This window comes from Rhinolophus hipposideros, assembly GCF_964194185.1.
Source record: "Rhinolophus hipposideros genome assembly, chromosome: 2".
In the NCBI taxonomy this organism is placed as follows: Eukaryota; Metazoa; Chordata; class Mammalia; order Chiroptera; family Rhinolophidae; genus Rhinolophus; species Rhinolophus hipposideros.
This window is the reverse complement of record NC_138048.1, coordinates 14284465-14301506: the sequence shown is the minus strand read 5'-3', so window position 1 is coordinate 14301506 and position 17042 is coordinate 14284465. Positions and strand designations below refer to the sequence as shown.

The following is a 17042-nucleotide window of genomic DNA, read 5'->3' as shown; positions in this document are numbered from 1 at the left end:
TCATTTTATCTCTCATATGCATATTTAAGAAAGCCTGAGGAATATCACATGGGTAGAATCATTTTTCACTTTTGCTTTTATTATAAATACATGTTTAATACATAATTTCACTCTTCATAACATCAGTCAATGCTGTATGTATATAGACTATAATATTTTGGTTGATGTTAAAATATTTGATTAGAAATAATTTATTTCCAAAATTGTGATGAGTCTTTAGATTATAGTGCTATAATTTGGATGATACAATTTAATTAGTCCTTACAATTAAGCAAAGGTAAGCAATCTAAGTAGACTTTATTTGTGGCATGACAAATATTGGGTTTTCAGCAGTGTTTACATATAAACCAGTTCCTGTGTTCATTGGAAAAACTCTATAATCTCACGAACTTTAGTTTAGTGTGGTTTTTATTGAATTGCAGCTTCGGTGCCTTTAAAAGTATTTCATAATGATTTAGGAAATATATCAAAATATATAGTATTAGTGCTGGCCCAGTGGCTCAGGCAGTTAGAGCTCCATGCTCCTAACTCCAAAGGCTGCTGGTTCGATTCCCACATGGGCCAGTGGGCTCTCAATCACAAGGTTGCTGGTTTAGCTCTTCGAGTCCCGCAAGGGATGGTGGGCAGCGCCCCCTGCAACTAGAAACAGCAGCTGGACCTGGAGCTGATCTGCGCCCTCCACAACTAAGATTGAAAGGACAACAGCTTGACTTGTAAAAAAGACCTGGAAGTTCACACTGTTCCCCAATAAAGTCCTGTTCCCCTTCCCCAATAAAAATTCTTTTAAAAAAATTTAAAAAATGTATAGTGTTATTTAAATGTGTGATGGAAATATGGAGTCAATTGGAGGCAAACTTTCATCTAGAACTAACGAGAAAACCACATCATAATGGAATTTATGTATCCAGGTCCAAGGAAAACTTTCTAAAGAGAAAGTTCTATAAAGTTCAGCATAGATTTTGGTTAATTATCCAAAGTGTGCTTTTTATTTTACATGTATTATATTATATTTATACACATATAAAGTTAAAAGCACGCATATATACACACATATGGGATGAAACTGTGGGGTCCACTTACATGTTTATTTTTAAAATAAATACTGTAAATGCATTTTCTCTTTCTTATGATTTCGTAATATTTTATTTTCCCTAGCTTACTTTATTGTAAGAATACAGTATATAATACATATGATACACGAAACATGTGTCAGTCAACTTTCTATGTTATCTGTAAGGCTTCTGGTAAACAGTAGGCTGTTAGTAGTTAAGATTTGGGGGAGTCAAAAGTTAGACATAGATTTTCAACTATGAAGGGGATCAGTGCCCCTAATTCTCACATTACAAGAGCCAACTGTGGATATATACATATATATATGTATACGTATGTATGTATGTATGTATGTATATATATACATATACATATATATAAATTTTTAAAATTGGAAAAGTCTAAATTTGTATTTTAAAATTTTATATCTGAATCTAAAAACAAAAAACAAATTAAAAAAAACACAAATTCCAAGATCATAGATACAGAGACCAGACTGGTGGTTGCCAGAGGCAGGGGGCGGAGCATGAAAGAAATGGGTAAAGGGGGAAAAATTTTTTTAAAAACCAACTTATCACTGTTGATGTGAACTATGATCACGTGGCTGAGGTGTTTGTCAGGTTTCTCCACTGTAAAGTAACTTTCCCCACTTTGCATACTGTGCCATTTGGGAAGAATGACTCAGGGCAGCCCACACTTAAAGACTGGGGAGTTAATCTCCACTTTCTTTAGGGCAGAGTATTTACAAAAAATATTTGGAATTCTTGTGTACAGATTTGTCTCATCTTCATTTATTACTTTATTCAGTCATTTTTTTTTTCTGTCAACTTGTACTCATGGATATTTATCTTATACTTTGATTTATAATTTAATATTAGTTTATTTGTTTTTTTTTGCTCAAATTTCTACATTGGCCAGTGGGCACTCTTTCAGGGCGCTCCTGTGCTCCTTTGACATCCAGCCCCCCACCATCGACAATGTGTGAGTTTCTGCTTTTGTTTTATTTTGTTTAAGTACGTCCTTACTTTTTGATACTATAAGATGCTCTAGGCTTATCTTATATAAATCCTGACCAGCCCTAAAATCAGCCATTTCTTCAAATAAGAAAAAAAAAATCTGTTTTTTTGTTATGCAATTATAAAGAGAAATAGTATTTTCTCAAGAAAGTCACGTTGTATTACAATGCTCATCATCGAAAAAGTCAGTTTGCTTATCAAAGCTCTAAGTTCCTTGGCTTATCAACTTCTATAAACACCAGTTTATATGATTATTTCTCAACCTGTATGAATCATCTTTATTACTAAGGGTTCACAGCTTTGGGGAAAAACAATAAATTAAGCAGCCCTTTTAGAGCCTACCATGAGAAAGCCAAACAAGTTAAATTTAAAATAGACATTATTATACAGGTCCTCTATCTGTCAAGATACAGTGGACTTCCAATAAACCTAAACCTACTGCATCAAAATATGTATTAAACTGTGTGTGCATATGTATGTATGTGTGTATATATGTACATAGAAAACCTTATAAAAACCTAAGAAAACCAATAAAACATTATTGATGTACTCCCTATAAATAAAAATTAGAACCATCATTTCAACGATTTTCCTGATCAAATGTTTCATTTTCAAAGTAAATGAAATAATCTTCAGAAAATGTGAAAGTACAGTGTTTTACCAATTGTGGCATATTTGGCAATTATTGTGAAAATAGATATTCAGATAGAAAGTTTCATCGAGTTTATTTTCTTAATGGGTCAAAAAGGGAAGGCCAAATTCACAAAACATTATAATTTTTAAATTCAATGATAAAAATGAGTGTGCAGTACCAGAGTGGAAATCATTTATGAAATTATAAATAATGTTACTTTGTTTCAAATTAAATATCTACATAGACTTAATTTAACTTCTTATAACCTTTTATTTTCATATTCCTGAAATCATTAGATATAGCCCAAAGACATCTAATTAGTTTCTTTCTTTTTTATTGCCCAAATGAGTAGCTCATTCATGAATTTGATCAATAAAGTAATTGAAGATCTCCTAGCTAGAAGAAATTTTCAGTTTCAAGGATGTTATTGGCAGAAGATGACCACAGGTTTCCATGATACTAAGGTCAATGGTTAAATGAACATTTAGGGTTTGCAGTGATCTGTGAACAACTTCCTGGTTTTCTCTCTGCATTACAAATCATCAATAAATCATCCATATAAGATCATCGTGTGACATTTATTATCAACAAATCAAGATATAAGTATATTTCTTCTCTCCAGTGCTTTTAGATTCTATTGGCTCTACTCATATAATTCTCATTATAATATTCTAGTTTTCTTAGGTTAAAAGAGCAGAAGAATTGGAGAACAGTATCAATGAATTAATGAGTTCTTTTAAAAGGATATCTTGAAACTCAAGTATATTGATGCATTAAAGCTCAATCTACAATCAGTAAAATTACTCAACAGCACCTTTCATCCCCATTAGCAATCTCATCTTATATGAACACTTGAGTTAAAAATATTTCTGAGAAAGGAGTTTAAGTGCAAAAAATGTAACAACGGTAGCATTGCAATGGCTGGTTTGCTTGTTTCTTAGAACATGGCACATGACTTCACATTGTACTGGACTTTCAATTGGCAGTAAATTGCTCTGGATCATACGAAAAAAATGTTAAAATGAAAATGATAGGTCACGTACTTTAAATTGTTGAGCAATCTGAAAAATCCAAAACACTGAATAGAAGATGAAGTCTTCAGCCAGTGTGGCAAGTTGATATTTGGAGCCAGAGTTATTTATAATCGTAAATGTACAGATATGTTTAGGTCTTGAAACTAGATTTCTTTAATGTGAAAATCAATGACTCTGTAAGCTTCATTCAACATTTTTGCAAAAGGATCTTGATTTTGTGATTGCTTACTTAAGTAAAAATCAGTGTAGTAATTAATACTCAGGCCAGTTGTTAAAAAATGTCCAGAGCGATCTATCTCAGTCATCAGATTTAAAAGTGTTTAGTCACTCTCTTAATTTTGACCTCAGAAACAAAGCTATATTACCTATTGTTTCGTGAGATTGTTATCAACTAACATAAAGTTTTTCTTTCTGTTGTATAAGACATGATTCTGAATACCCGCCTGTTTCATGAACTATATCAGTGATATGATAAATCACCTCTTGTAATTCACAAATTTTGTTTCTACAAATACGGTTTGCCTTTTCCCTCATTTAGAGTATTTAGAGTCTGTCTTTCGTAAAATACTATAACTAGATAGATTATAGTAGAGATTTTAAGCATTAGGTTTGGAACATTTCATAACAGAATGGAATAGAACCTAAGCCTTGGCCAGAATATCTTATTTCCTAAGTATATGTACTTGGAGATTTTTGCTAATACTAGAAAACATAAGAACTTAAAAAAGATTAATGATTATATTTTATTTATTTTAAAGAAATACAGAGGTATGAAGGATCAAAGATCTTGTACATCTAAGGAAGAACTTCTCAGCACTGCGACCATTGAGCCTGGCTTCTGTCAGTTCCATAGTTGCCAACGTTTGTGTGTTCTATTTATTCCCATTCCCGACATGGCACTGAGTCAAGCAATGCCATGAACAGACATTAAAAAATATTGCCTTTTTATTAATTTTAAATGACTTTTTAATCTACATGTAAATGTGAATTGTATGAAAGCACATCTAGTTCTACCAATAGAGAAAGAAGAGAATCAAAGAGGTCACAGACCAAAGCTCTTTTGTCTCAAAATCAGTGTCACGGGGAAAAACACACACACACACACACACAAAAAAAAAAAAAAAAACACAAGAAAAAAACACACAAAAAAAAACCCACAAACCTCACAAACATAGGAAAGCAAGAGAAAATTGTTAATTTAAGACATCAAACAATAAGGTTTACATTCATGCTCAGATGTTAACAAAAGATCTAAAACTCCCTACCTGTCAATTGTGATAAGCTCTTGGGGGAAAAAAAATCGGCTTATGAAAAGCATTACATCTTTTTCAACTTTCATTATGAATGCAGGTGCCTCAGTTAAGATTTGTCGTACACACATGCAAATAAAAAAATAGTAATTTTAGCATCTATCAGTAGTTTGAAAGGTGTTTAATTAGTGTAATTTAGTGAATATATAATTAAAAAGTCATAGAATGTCATAATGTGATTAGTGAACTGAAAACTCATCTCCGTTTCCACTGATAATCTAAAAGATGCTATCTCTTTCTCTTCTAGGAAAATAAAATTATTGATATCTATTAGAAGCAATCATGTCTTCGTAAGACTAAATAAAATATACAGAAAACATGTTTATATACTGAGTATAATGTCTTTCTTTAAAATAACGTGTTTTTTAAAGAATTCTTATGATTTTTAAAGAATAAATAGATTGTCTTGGATGTTCTTTTTTGGGAAAATAAATGGTACTAAATCAAGGAGAATTAGATACCGTTAAAATGTTATCTTTCCTAAGAAGATAAGCATTAATTTAAATAGCTAACAAATCAGAAAATTTCACATGGATACCGTGGATCTTGAAATAAAAATCATTATTTTCATAAGACAAATCTAATAATATCGCACCGTCTGTAACTTCCAATTGGGCTTTTGCCAAAATGCTTCCTGCCACAGTAAGGGCCTGGCAGATGTAGTAACCCGCGTCCGAGCGCTGAATGTTGGTAATCGTGAGGTCTCCAGTTGGCGACACAGAACATCTACTGTTGGGTTGCTGGGGTTGGTTTGGGAAAAGCAGATTCTGTGGAAGTAAACACAATCTCATCAATATTCTTTTCCCACTGGGAAGGAAAACTACATTAACAACAGCTATGGCAATTACGGAATATGTCTGGAAAAAGGAAAAAAAAAAAGATTTAAAAATATATGGTGCTGAAATTATTAAATGCCATACAGTGATTTTCACTAGGAAACTTTTTCCAAATCATGAAGATATAATATACTCTAAGAAATAAGCCTGCTTCAGTTGAAGGAACAATCATCTGAAAAATCCGGATCTTAACTATTTACTCTTTCCCTGACTTCAGGCTAGTTACTTAATATCTTTGAAATATGGTTTCTTCCTCTGTAAAAGGGGCATAGTAATGCTTATCTGATTCAACTCATAAGACATTGTAAGAATCTGAAATGTAATATTACTTATGTATAAAGCTACACATTACTAAAAAATGCACACTATACGTTCTGCTGATCATTTTGGATATTTGATGTAATTAACTGAATTTTTCCTAAACGTGTTCAAAAGTGTGTGATGAGACTGACACAGAAACAGCGAAATCTACTTCTACTGTATAGTTTCTGCAGGTCATAACAGCTTTGAAATGAGATATGAAGAAATGCTACAGTGTAAGCAAGGTTAAGAAAATCATTGAAAATAAAAATATGCAGAATGTTTCTTAAGTGTGTATATAACCCGAAAGAATTTCATAATAATACTTTCTTTTAAAAAGTTACTTTAGTTTACTATATATCTCATATTAGATATAAGGAGCTTAATCATCAATTTTTTAAGTTCTTATATGAGAGCAGTGATATTAACTTGGATGAGCTATTTGGGTTACTGTTGTTCATTGAATAAAACCAAACATGTGGGTATAATAAATCATATTGAGATGTGTTTCCAAGTTGGATTATAAATAAAGAAGTATCAATTTTTATGTTGTATTTATTTACAAAACAGAACATTATAATCCTCTGGGATCTGTTTCTCCATATAGTAATTAATTTTCCAGGTTTGTAATTAAACAGTTTCAATACGTTACAATCAGGAGGTAATAACACTCAATTAAAGGCATAAGACACATTTTCACCTTAAAATGTTTTTTACTCTTGAAGTAATACCAATGAAAGAGGATAGAATAGGGTATTAACACTTTTCAATTACGCTAAATGACTTTAATCCTGAGAATGATGTCCTACTTTAATTAGAAACTCTTCTCTTTATTGCAACATGATGGATGTCCACTTTATTAGATTCGAGTGTGACACTATAAGCCCACTTTACATAAACATTACCATGTTGTTAAACCCTTTCTAAAAGAAGTGATGTTTGCTAGCATGTCAGGAATATAATTTCAAAATGTTACTGCCCTTTTATAAAATTTGCATTCCTGTATAAGCCTAAGTATTTTTACACATATGAAATATAATTTCAGAATAAACTAATTCTCCTGTGGAATCCAACTATATTACTGAAATAAACCATCTGAAAGAGAAGGGTCTAAATTTTAAAGCCACTTGAAAATGATACAATAACTCAAAGTGTGCACTTTCCTACAATTAGCCATTAGAATGCTAATTTACATAGCACTAATACATCAGATGGGCTTAATTCTCTCTGGGATCTCTTCCTCAACAGTGTAATATCAGTCCAGCTTCTAAATGATTCGTTGACATGGAAAATGGCATATGATTGAGGTAAACCCATCATCTCTATTCCTTGCTTGTATGACATAGGCAAAAGAAAATGGACTGGAAGTAAAACCCAGGAATTTTACAGAGCTCGTCTTACCTTGAAGTGCCTGGGTATCCTATTAGTGCTAATTGGCATTATCAGCACATATTGAGGAATATGGACCATTAAGTCCAGGCCTCTTTACTCTCTCTACTGATGGATAGTCATAGATCACTGTAACAATTGGATACTGGAGAGAGTAAGATCAATTTATTTTTCCTAAGACCTCAATTCATGATTTGCAAATTTACAAGCACTTCTCTTTTGTTCTCATTCACATTTTCTCTCCCCCACCCCCTCTGATGTGAGGAAGATAGGTGAAGAAAAAAGAAAAAAAACACCTAAGGTTATAATCAAATCAAATTACCTAACGGGAAAATTTTTTCCAGAGATTAATATCTCTGGAATTACAAACCACTTTGTCAAATAACAGGAAAACACATACTTTAATGTTATTTCATCTTTACTTCTTTAAAAGCCATTAAAATACATTGTAGCATATTTAAACATCATGTTTATTGGGCCACAGGACCAAGACACATTTTATGCAACATCTTTATCAACCTGGAGCTATTTTAGGGCACGTGATTGACACATGAGATAGCTATATCTACGTAATAACAAGGCATGTTATAAAGGGATTTGACTCAATATATAGATTCAGAGTGTAAATTTGCAACCATCCAATTGCTTTACATCATTTGACTTATATCATTTATAAATAAATATTTATATCCTTATATTTACTATCAGCAACTTGAGGGAGTAACATTTATGGACCATAGCTCCCATATGGGTGGAGGAAGGGAGCTACATGCAGGAAGCAGAATCAGGCCAAGCTCCCAAGGCTCTCAGGAGTTCACCTATCACCACCTTCTCAGGCATTGTGGGGGTCTGGGCAGAGGTGACCAGAGTGTGACTGAGCCTCTCCTCAGAGCTGGTCAGCCTTAACCTGAGCAGAAGCATAAACCTGCTGCTTCAGCCAAGATACAACAGGAGTCAGTTGCATTTGGTATTATCCCCATTTCTAACTTGATGCTAGAAATAGCACCTTGTTGACCTTCATAAATGTGTAATACACTTTTGCATATAAACTAACTTAATCATGAACTCTTCATAACTCATGTGAAGTACAATGTATTATTATCCTCATGTTTTAGATTAACAAAATGAATTTCAGTAAAGATAAATAGTGCTATATAGATTGTACAATCACGAGGGGGGAAATGGCTTTAGAATTCTTTCCTTTTTCAGAATTTGGGGTGTGTGTGTGTACGCGCACAAGTGTGTTATAACTATGTCATGTTGCTTTACATTCACTTTAGAGTTTGTGATGTTTTCATCTGATAGCAAGTTTTAAGTAAAGAATAAAGGCACTCTATGAGTAGAAACCTATTTTATAGTTCCTAACTGAAAACTTAAAAAAAAATGAGAATTAAGGCCTGGAACACTTTTGAGGTAGGGTAAGGCAGTGGCCAGCACTTTACTTCATCATCTCATCACTACCTTTTTAATCCCCCAAATCACAGGGGAAGCGACTCCAACAAGCAACATTGAGGAAAGGAATAAACAATTTGCTCATCCATATTGAGTTGTTAAAATTGCTAGCTTGGGGTGGTACAAGGATATATAGGAACTTGCAACAAATTAAAGATGATGACTGAGGGAAACTTTCTGCTGCTTCTCTACCCAGATAATCACACATGAATTTTGATTAACAGGTTCTCTTCATAAAGTCTAAGACATTCCCAAAATTTTGGGCAAAATTTTTATATTTCCTGAGACTTTTAATCATGGTTTCCGTTATTCCCCAGGAAATTCTTCCAGAAACTGGACTAACAACAGAGGGTGTTGAGGAAGAGTACCAACAGGTGTCTTCCTGAGAACTACAGGCCTCCTCGGGGATGGTTCTGGAACGTCTAGAAAAAAAATATCTCTAGGTCCCTCAGAAAGACACAAATAAATTCTTAGACCAAGAACACAATTTCTGTTCTTGTTTAAACTGGAAGTTTCACTCATTGCCTCAGAAACTAGAGGCTAAGTGTTTGTTTAAGTTTAGATCGAGTCTTAATGGAGAAAAGTACTGTATCCAAGACTTTCAGCAGACAGTCTAAGAGGCCATATTGCCAAGAGGGGACAAACCAAGGAAGAGGAAAGATCAAACCAGTGTCGGTTCCTTCTGGTATATAATGTGTTATTTCCTGTCCAACCCCACTACAAAGGAATCCAGAAGGGAAAATGGAAGTAAATATTTCTCTCACTCTTAAATGGAAGCATGCTTAACATAATGATAAAAAAAAAAGTTATTTATACACTCTATCTAGGAAAGGATATTGAAATTGGTTTCTAGTTCATTTAATAATGAAATATATTTGGAGTGTTTTCTATGTGCCCAGGATGTTCAAAGTGCTTTATGTGTCTGAGTCACTTAATCATCCATATGCAACTCAGTGCAAGACGCAAAATTAGTCTCCGTTCACGGATTTTAAGTAACTGCAGAGGTTTTGGTTCGATTTTTAAAGATAATTTAGTTACACAGAATTGTATCTATGCTATATAAGACACAAGTTTTTAGAAAACTAACACTGAAAAATAAAGACTGCTGTATTAGAACATCTGACTCCTACTTATTTTAGAATTAGTTGGCTTTTTTTTTTTTTTAGAAATAAAACAAATTCAACATTGATAACAAGAAAGGTAAGGCAAACTTTGGGGCGCACCAGAGACAGGGGGAGTTCAGAGATTTCAGAAAAGCAGTTGAGGGTGACACTCACCTGGCTGCCTTCCTTTTGCCAAAAAACAGCTGGCTGTGGGTTTCCTTTGGTTTCACAGGGAAATGTCACCGTTCGACCTTGAGCAACAATCTGATCTCTTGGCCTAACCACAAACTGTGGAGGAGCTGTAATTTAAAAGGAAAGAAAGTGTGTAAATATAAACCACTGACATAAAAAAAAAAGGTATCAAAGGGAAAATCTGGTACTAGGTATATTGCTCAGTGCCAGACAGAGGCGACAGTTTTTGATTAATTTTTAAGCATGTCTCAAGACGCAATGGGGAGAGGAAAAGAGCACTCTATCACAGGTGAGGAAAGAAGTATATTTATTAGTAGAAATATTTTAAATGTACATTGTAGTCTCATAGTCTCATAGTTGCATAGAAAATATATTTTTTATAATCTTTTTTAAAATCGCATTTATTGGTGGTGACAATGGTTAGTGAAATTATATAGGTTTCCAGTGAACATTTGTATAATACGTCATCTCTATATCACATTATAAGTCCACCACCCAGAGTCAGTTCTCCTCCCATCATCATATATTGGACCCCCTTAATCTCATCTACCATCTCCCTCCCCCCTTACCCTCTGGTAACCACTAAACTGTTGTCTGTGTCTATGACATTTTGTTTTTTTGTTTGTGTGTCTTGTTCCTTTGTTGCTTTCAGTTATATCATATGAGTGAAGTCATATCGTTCTTGACTTTTTCTGTCTGACTTATTTTGCTTTCTAGGAAAAACATGGTTTTCCAATTTGGTTTTGTGTTTTGAATAAATAAAGAGAAAAGAATCACTCCATTACTCAAACATTTCCTTCCTGTGAAATCAATCTACTGACAAATACTGATTGTATTTGTAATATTTACAAGACACTGTACTAGGCACGAAAAAGGCATGAATTTGATCTCTATTCTCAAAATGTTTATATTCCTGAACTGAAGAGTTGAAGTGTTGAAGACATTGAAGAATGGAAAAGATGGGAATTACATACGAGGAGAAATAATATAAAGAAACATATGAAAGTGGTTGATTCTATTTAATTCCTTTCATTTTGATAAATAAGCATTAATCAGATAATGACTAGGTTCCCCTACTAGACCCTAAAGATACACAGAAAGAAAGCATTGATCATGCAGCCACCAGGGAACTCATAGTCTAATGGAAAATACAAAACATATGATAACAACAACAACAGCAAAACTAAAACAACAATTGTCTAAGACTATGGTGAATTCTATGATGGAGGAGTTCGTGGAGCACAGCGGAGGAACACTAATTTATGAAACATATAATAAATGTGATAAGACTCCAGGAGAGAGTGGTCCCATTATGTTCTCTTAGCTGTGAAAGACTTTATGTAGGAAACACAACTTAAAGAGGCTTTGCAGAAAGGGTGGCATTTCGATAAGTGGAGAAATGAATACATTGCAAACAAAGACCTCACTGAGTAAAGAACAGGAAGCAAAAACACGTCTAGTGGTCAATGTGTAATCACACAGGAATAGAGAGTCCCAATTGTGCTAACACCATTGGCTATAGAAGAGACATGTGGATGCAGTCTAAGAATATCCCTAGAAGCCAAACTAGGGGCTTTATTCTGACTCTTTCTAAACTGAGAAGTAATAGACAGAAAGCAAAAAATTTGGAAGCTTTAACCATCTAATGAATGTAGTACAGCTTGGGAGGAAGGTGGATTAGTCAATAAGGTAGGGAGTCTGGTTGGAAGACTAGCAAAATGGCGTAGGTGAAGATAATTAGGCCTCGAGGCAATTCACTCCAATAGAAAAGAAAATAACAGAATGTGGGTAAAAATCCTAAGAAAGTCCTGATTTAAATTGGGGCTAACTGTTAAGAGAAAAAAAGTGAATGACTGTACACAGTAAAAGTGGAAGTTTTCCTAAGGATATCTTCCTCCTACCAAAACCACTCTTGTTGAAGAAAAACAGCGTGTTGATTTATTTCATGGCTTTGCTAATCATCTGTTTCCACTCTAACTCATTGCTCATGCAGGAAAATGTAAGACCAAGAAAAAAAATTAAATAAACTCTAGTTTTTAGAATTTGGTGTACATGGGAACAGTCCTAAAATTTGAACTCAAAAGAAGTCTAACAACAAGCGCCATTCAGTAAAGAAAGGCCTTTACCCAGAATTCTTTCAATCCTTCAGGAGTATATGAGTACAGGCCCAATAATGGAGAAAATGGAGGGTAGCCTCAAATATGCAGCCAATCACTCATTTTTACAACAATGCTAGCATAGAAACAGCAGCAGCATTAAAAAAAAAAAATCGCTGAGATTTGTAGTGACTTATTTTTTGGTGTTCCATTATACTGCCTCCTAATTCAACACATTCAACACACACCGCAGGGACAGAAGGAATAAATCTACTAAGTGAGATTCTCTTCTATAACTATAGATAACAGAAGACTCAGTTTAACAGGATGGAGAACCAGATTTATGGATCTATTTGAACAAATTGTGGTTTATGTTGTCTTGCATTTTCAGGAGATTACTTGCTTCTTACAATTTCTTGTTATTTCTACACAATTCCAATGAATCAGCAGATACATTGATTTTTTTGTTTGTTTGTTTGTTTCCATGTTTTCTAATAAGAGTGATATTTTAAATCAATGTTACAAAACTATTTTAGGAACAACTCTTAAAACACTGCAGTGCCCATTTTTCAGCAGAGATGTGAAACCTCCAGTCATTTATACCAACAGAGATTTCAGATTGATCTCTATCATCTGTACTAACCAAGAAAAATTATATCTATTAAAGAAAAGTTAAAAATTCAATGTATAGTCTTTATTTCTTAGTAATCCTATGAAAGCCAAGTTTAATGATAATAAGGACACTAAGCAATAAGTATTGAGTAATTTAGCTTCTATCACATTATCAAAAATCAAAAGTCAATTTAGTTAAAATTAGCTAACAGTCTTTAATAAAAATCACACATTCAGCTTATTAGTTCATTTGTAATGCTTTGGACCAGAAATAATTTAAATTACTTCACATAAATTCTTTGAATTTGCTTTTTCAAGGTTTTAAAAAAATTATCTCAGATGAATTATTTTGCAAAATGCTTTTGGAATCCAGATCCTACAATTTTAGCACAGCTGCTAAAACACAGTCCCCAAAATAAGAACTGGCAAATGACCACATCGATGTGTCTACTTTTCTGAAAAGATATGATTCATCTATTTATTCATTCAAAATATATTGATTAACTACAAATTATGAGACAGTCTGCTTGGTGCAGAGGATGGAAAGCCAAATAAAAAGTTGTTCTTGTCTATGGTGGAGACTTCTAAGAAAATAAATAAAAATAAATACAGTAGAGTATGATTTTTATAATAATAGAAAATGCAGAGAGCACTGAGGAAGAAAGTGTGGAAAGGCAGGAAACTGGATCAGAGATGAGGAAAGAAGAGGACAGATAGCCACACTGAGGTTACGTTCTGATGCACGAGTAAGAGTTCAATGGATGAAGAAGGGAAAGCTCTCATGGAACACAAAGAAACAGACACTAGGCCTGTGGAACTCGATGTGTTAGGGCAGTGTAAATGATTTTAAGAATAAAATCAGGGATACAGAGTGACATGGGTAGAGCTAGATAACTGATGTTAACGAAGCTTAAATTTTACCTGAAAAAGAATGGAGTTCTATTCAAAGATGTTTAGGCAACAAATATAACATAAGATTTGTGTTTTAGAAAGAATCCTCTTTCTAAAGGAGAAACGGCTGGAAAACCACAGCAGGTAGGGCAAAAATTTCAGTTGAGAATTGCTATTCATAGCAGAACATTTCTTCAGAACTCATAAAGGGCAAAGGAATTCTGCAACATCATAATGTAGTATTTGCCGCTAATGATATAATTAAAAACAGCATGAAATGATAATTTCCTGAGTTTTTACCCAATACTAAATTTTTAAAGACCTCTAACAATACTCTGTCTGCATTTGGTTTAACCATGCTACGAAATATTCTTTCATGTGATGCTTATTTATATTGTACTTTTATTCCAAGTTATAAATACACTGTATTTCTCATGTACCAAATAGTTTCCTGTTACCAGAAGTGAAGTCGGACTAATCTCCCTGAGACTGAAATCACCTTACCATTAAAAAAAAAATACACAAAAAAAATTAAAGCATTAATCAAAGCAAAAGATTGAAAGAGTATTCAAATCTCTGAAAATGTCCATCCTTTCCTATCCTCATCTGAAGTTGGACCACCAAAATAAATTGTATTGATCACCGTCTGTACTTCTGTAGGCTCTCTGTGCCAAAGATCTATATTGCAATCTTCTGTGAAGGGAGAAGGGATATCAGCTGAAGGAATTTATTTTTGAGGTTTTAAAATGAAAAAAACGACATCAATAATTCTTCTGAGAACACTTCCCAGTTCCAGTATTTCTGCCAGGTGGCAGTGAAAACAGTTTGAAAAGACAGTCCCTAGCTGATGGCACCAGTGGGAGGGAGCAGGCAGAGAGGTGGCATTGTATCCACATTGCACAACAGCACAAAGCGTGCCATAGAGAAAACAGATTTTCTGTGATGTCGCTTGTGAAATATATGTACATGTAAAAAAACATGATCAGGTCCTCAAGATGACAATTCAAAACATACATTTAAATGCAATGTAAATTAAAGAGGTTGAGTTATAAACTCCAGAAGAATATGCTAGTTATAGAAATGGCAATTCTCTTTTATATTTCGAAGACAAAAGACTATAAGATATGTATTTATATCCTCTCTAAAACCCAAAAACGTTAGACAAATCTTTTGTAACTATGATGCAATAACCTACTCGCTTAATCTGTTAAGTGATTATATCTTATTGCTGCAGCTCTAAGAAGAAATGAGATGAGGAAAACAGAGTGGCACATTCAGTGTTCAATCGACACAAGTTAGAAACAACAGCTCTCTATAATAAGTATGTCGTGTCATTTCCAAGGAAGTGCACCCAGATATAAAAAGCTCAATTAAAATTAGAGGTCTGGTACTGTTCCCTTGAAACTGTTTTTGAGAATTGAAATACAATGCCCCGTAAATGAGATTTGATTTCTGCTAAATGATGCTTTGATATTGCGTTCAGCCTAAGCTGCCTTCAAAGTCACACTACAGCTCTGTTATGCTAATGTCCGCTGGTGAGAGTGAGTGGATGATATGGAAATCAGGTAGCTGAACACGAGTAGAAAGCACAGGCCACGCATGAGGTGGGCTTGGAGATGAGGGGATGCAGGACCCTAAAGGTTAATCACATCATGTTCAGAATTGTTCTTTTCAGGAAAATATGACTTTCTATGGCAGGCATGAATGTGGAGCTAGTCAGGCAGGGGTCGCATACATTAATTGTGACAAGGCGGTTACAGGCACACTCAGCAGCTCTTTTTGTTTGGGTATAATTTTTGTGCCTGAGTGAATAAGCTTCTTGTTTTGTAATAACAAACATTCTGAACTTTGTTTCTTAAACTCAAGTAGAAAATAACATTTTTGTTATTTAATACGTTTTGCTTGTTAAATTCTAATATATTCTATAAGCTTGTTTAGAAAGTACACTCTTCCATCATCTGCTTGTATGAAAGATTTGCTGAGGCAAAAGCTGCTTAATACAACAACAATAATTAACATTAAGTGAGTGCTTATTAAGTGCCTGGGAGTGTGTTAAACAATCCTCAGGCATTATCTTACATAATACTCAAAGATCCCTTTGTCTTAACTACTACCATTCTGATGTGAAGACCATTCTGATGTAAACTGAGTCTTATAACGGGTACAGAGGGTGTTTAAAGATTAAAGCAATAGTTTGGAAGACAGGGGTGACTTCAGGTTCATATGATGCCATAGCTGGACCTCTTAAATACTGAGCTAGCTAGTTGCTATTGTAATTCGGTTCACTTCAAACCATGATCTGACTGAGAATTTGTTGTGTCTATTCCCAAAAAGAAGGGTGAAACTATATGGTATGCTTTTCAATATTGTATAATGTTATTAAAAGTTATAACATTATGTTTTTCCTGAATAATTGCTTTCATTATTAAAGAAGCATAAAGATCATAAAACCTATGATCTTGTTCTTTCTGTACTATCTGTAAGTGCAACCTTTGTTAAGTATACTTTTTACAAATAATTCTTCAAAAACCTACAGTTCCTTTTCTATTGCTTGTCATTGCTGTGCTTGCAAAATATTCTCCTCAGTGTAGCAATTTGGCTTCCACCAACTGGATCAAGATTTTACCATTTTGGTACTCACTTGTCCCCAAACTAAATTCAGCATTTCAGCAGGCCAGTCTCCTTTCAGTTGCTCACATATGTATTTGCTTGTTCTTGCCATTAACCCACATTGATGTCTATTCCCCTTTGATATGATTGTCCATAGCAATTAACTGAACACACACTCATCTTGTACTTTTCTTGTGTTCTTCTTACTTAAAGGTACTTGATCTTGTCGGAAGCCATAGAAATCCCCAGGCCTTGCCTAGGCAGAACTTCCTGGTCACAAAACCCAAAGCCCGCGCGCGCCAAACCCAGAGCCCGCGCGCGCCAAACCCAGAGCCCGCGCGCGCCAAACCCAGAGCCTGCCCATTTCCTTGTACCTCATATGGCATCGCCCTGTCCTAGCCTATCAGCCCGCGACAAGTACCTCGCCACCCTATGACATAGCATATCCCACCCCCATCTGACATAGCTATATATATAACCCGCCATCGTAATAAAATTTTGAGGCTTGATCAGATCC

The 17042-nt window shown here is 34.2% G+C and overlaps 1 protein-coding gene across 20 annotated transcripts in view; it reads right to left on the bottom strand.

The window, feature by feature from the left end:
• The window catches only part of ROBO2 (roundabout guidance receptor 2), a 1701369-nt gene that overhangs the window by 94540 nt on the left and 1589787 nt on the right, over positions 1 to 17042 (bottom strand). For all 20 annotated transcript variants that reach the window (XM_081063258.1, XM_081063255.1, XM_081063244.1 and 17 more), the window contains 2 exons: positions 10299 to 10423; positions 5640 to 5811 (listed from right to left, as the gene is read on the bottom strand). In XM_081063258.1, coding sequence (XP_080919384.1) covers positions 5640 to 5811; positions 10299 to 10423 — 297 coding nt within the window. The remainder of the gene's footprint in view (positions 1 to 5639; positions 5812 to 10298; positions 10424 to 17042) is intronic.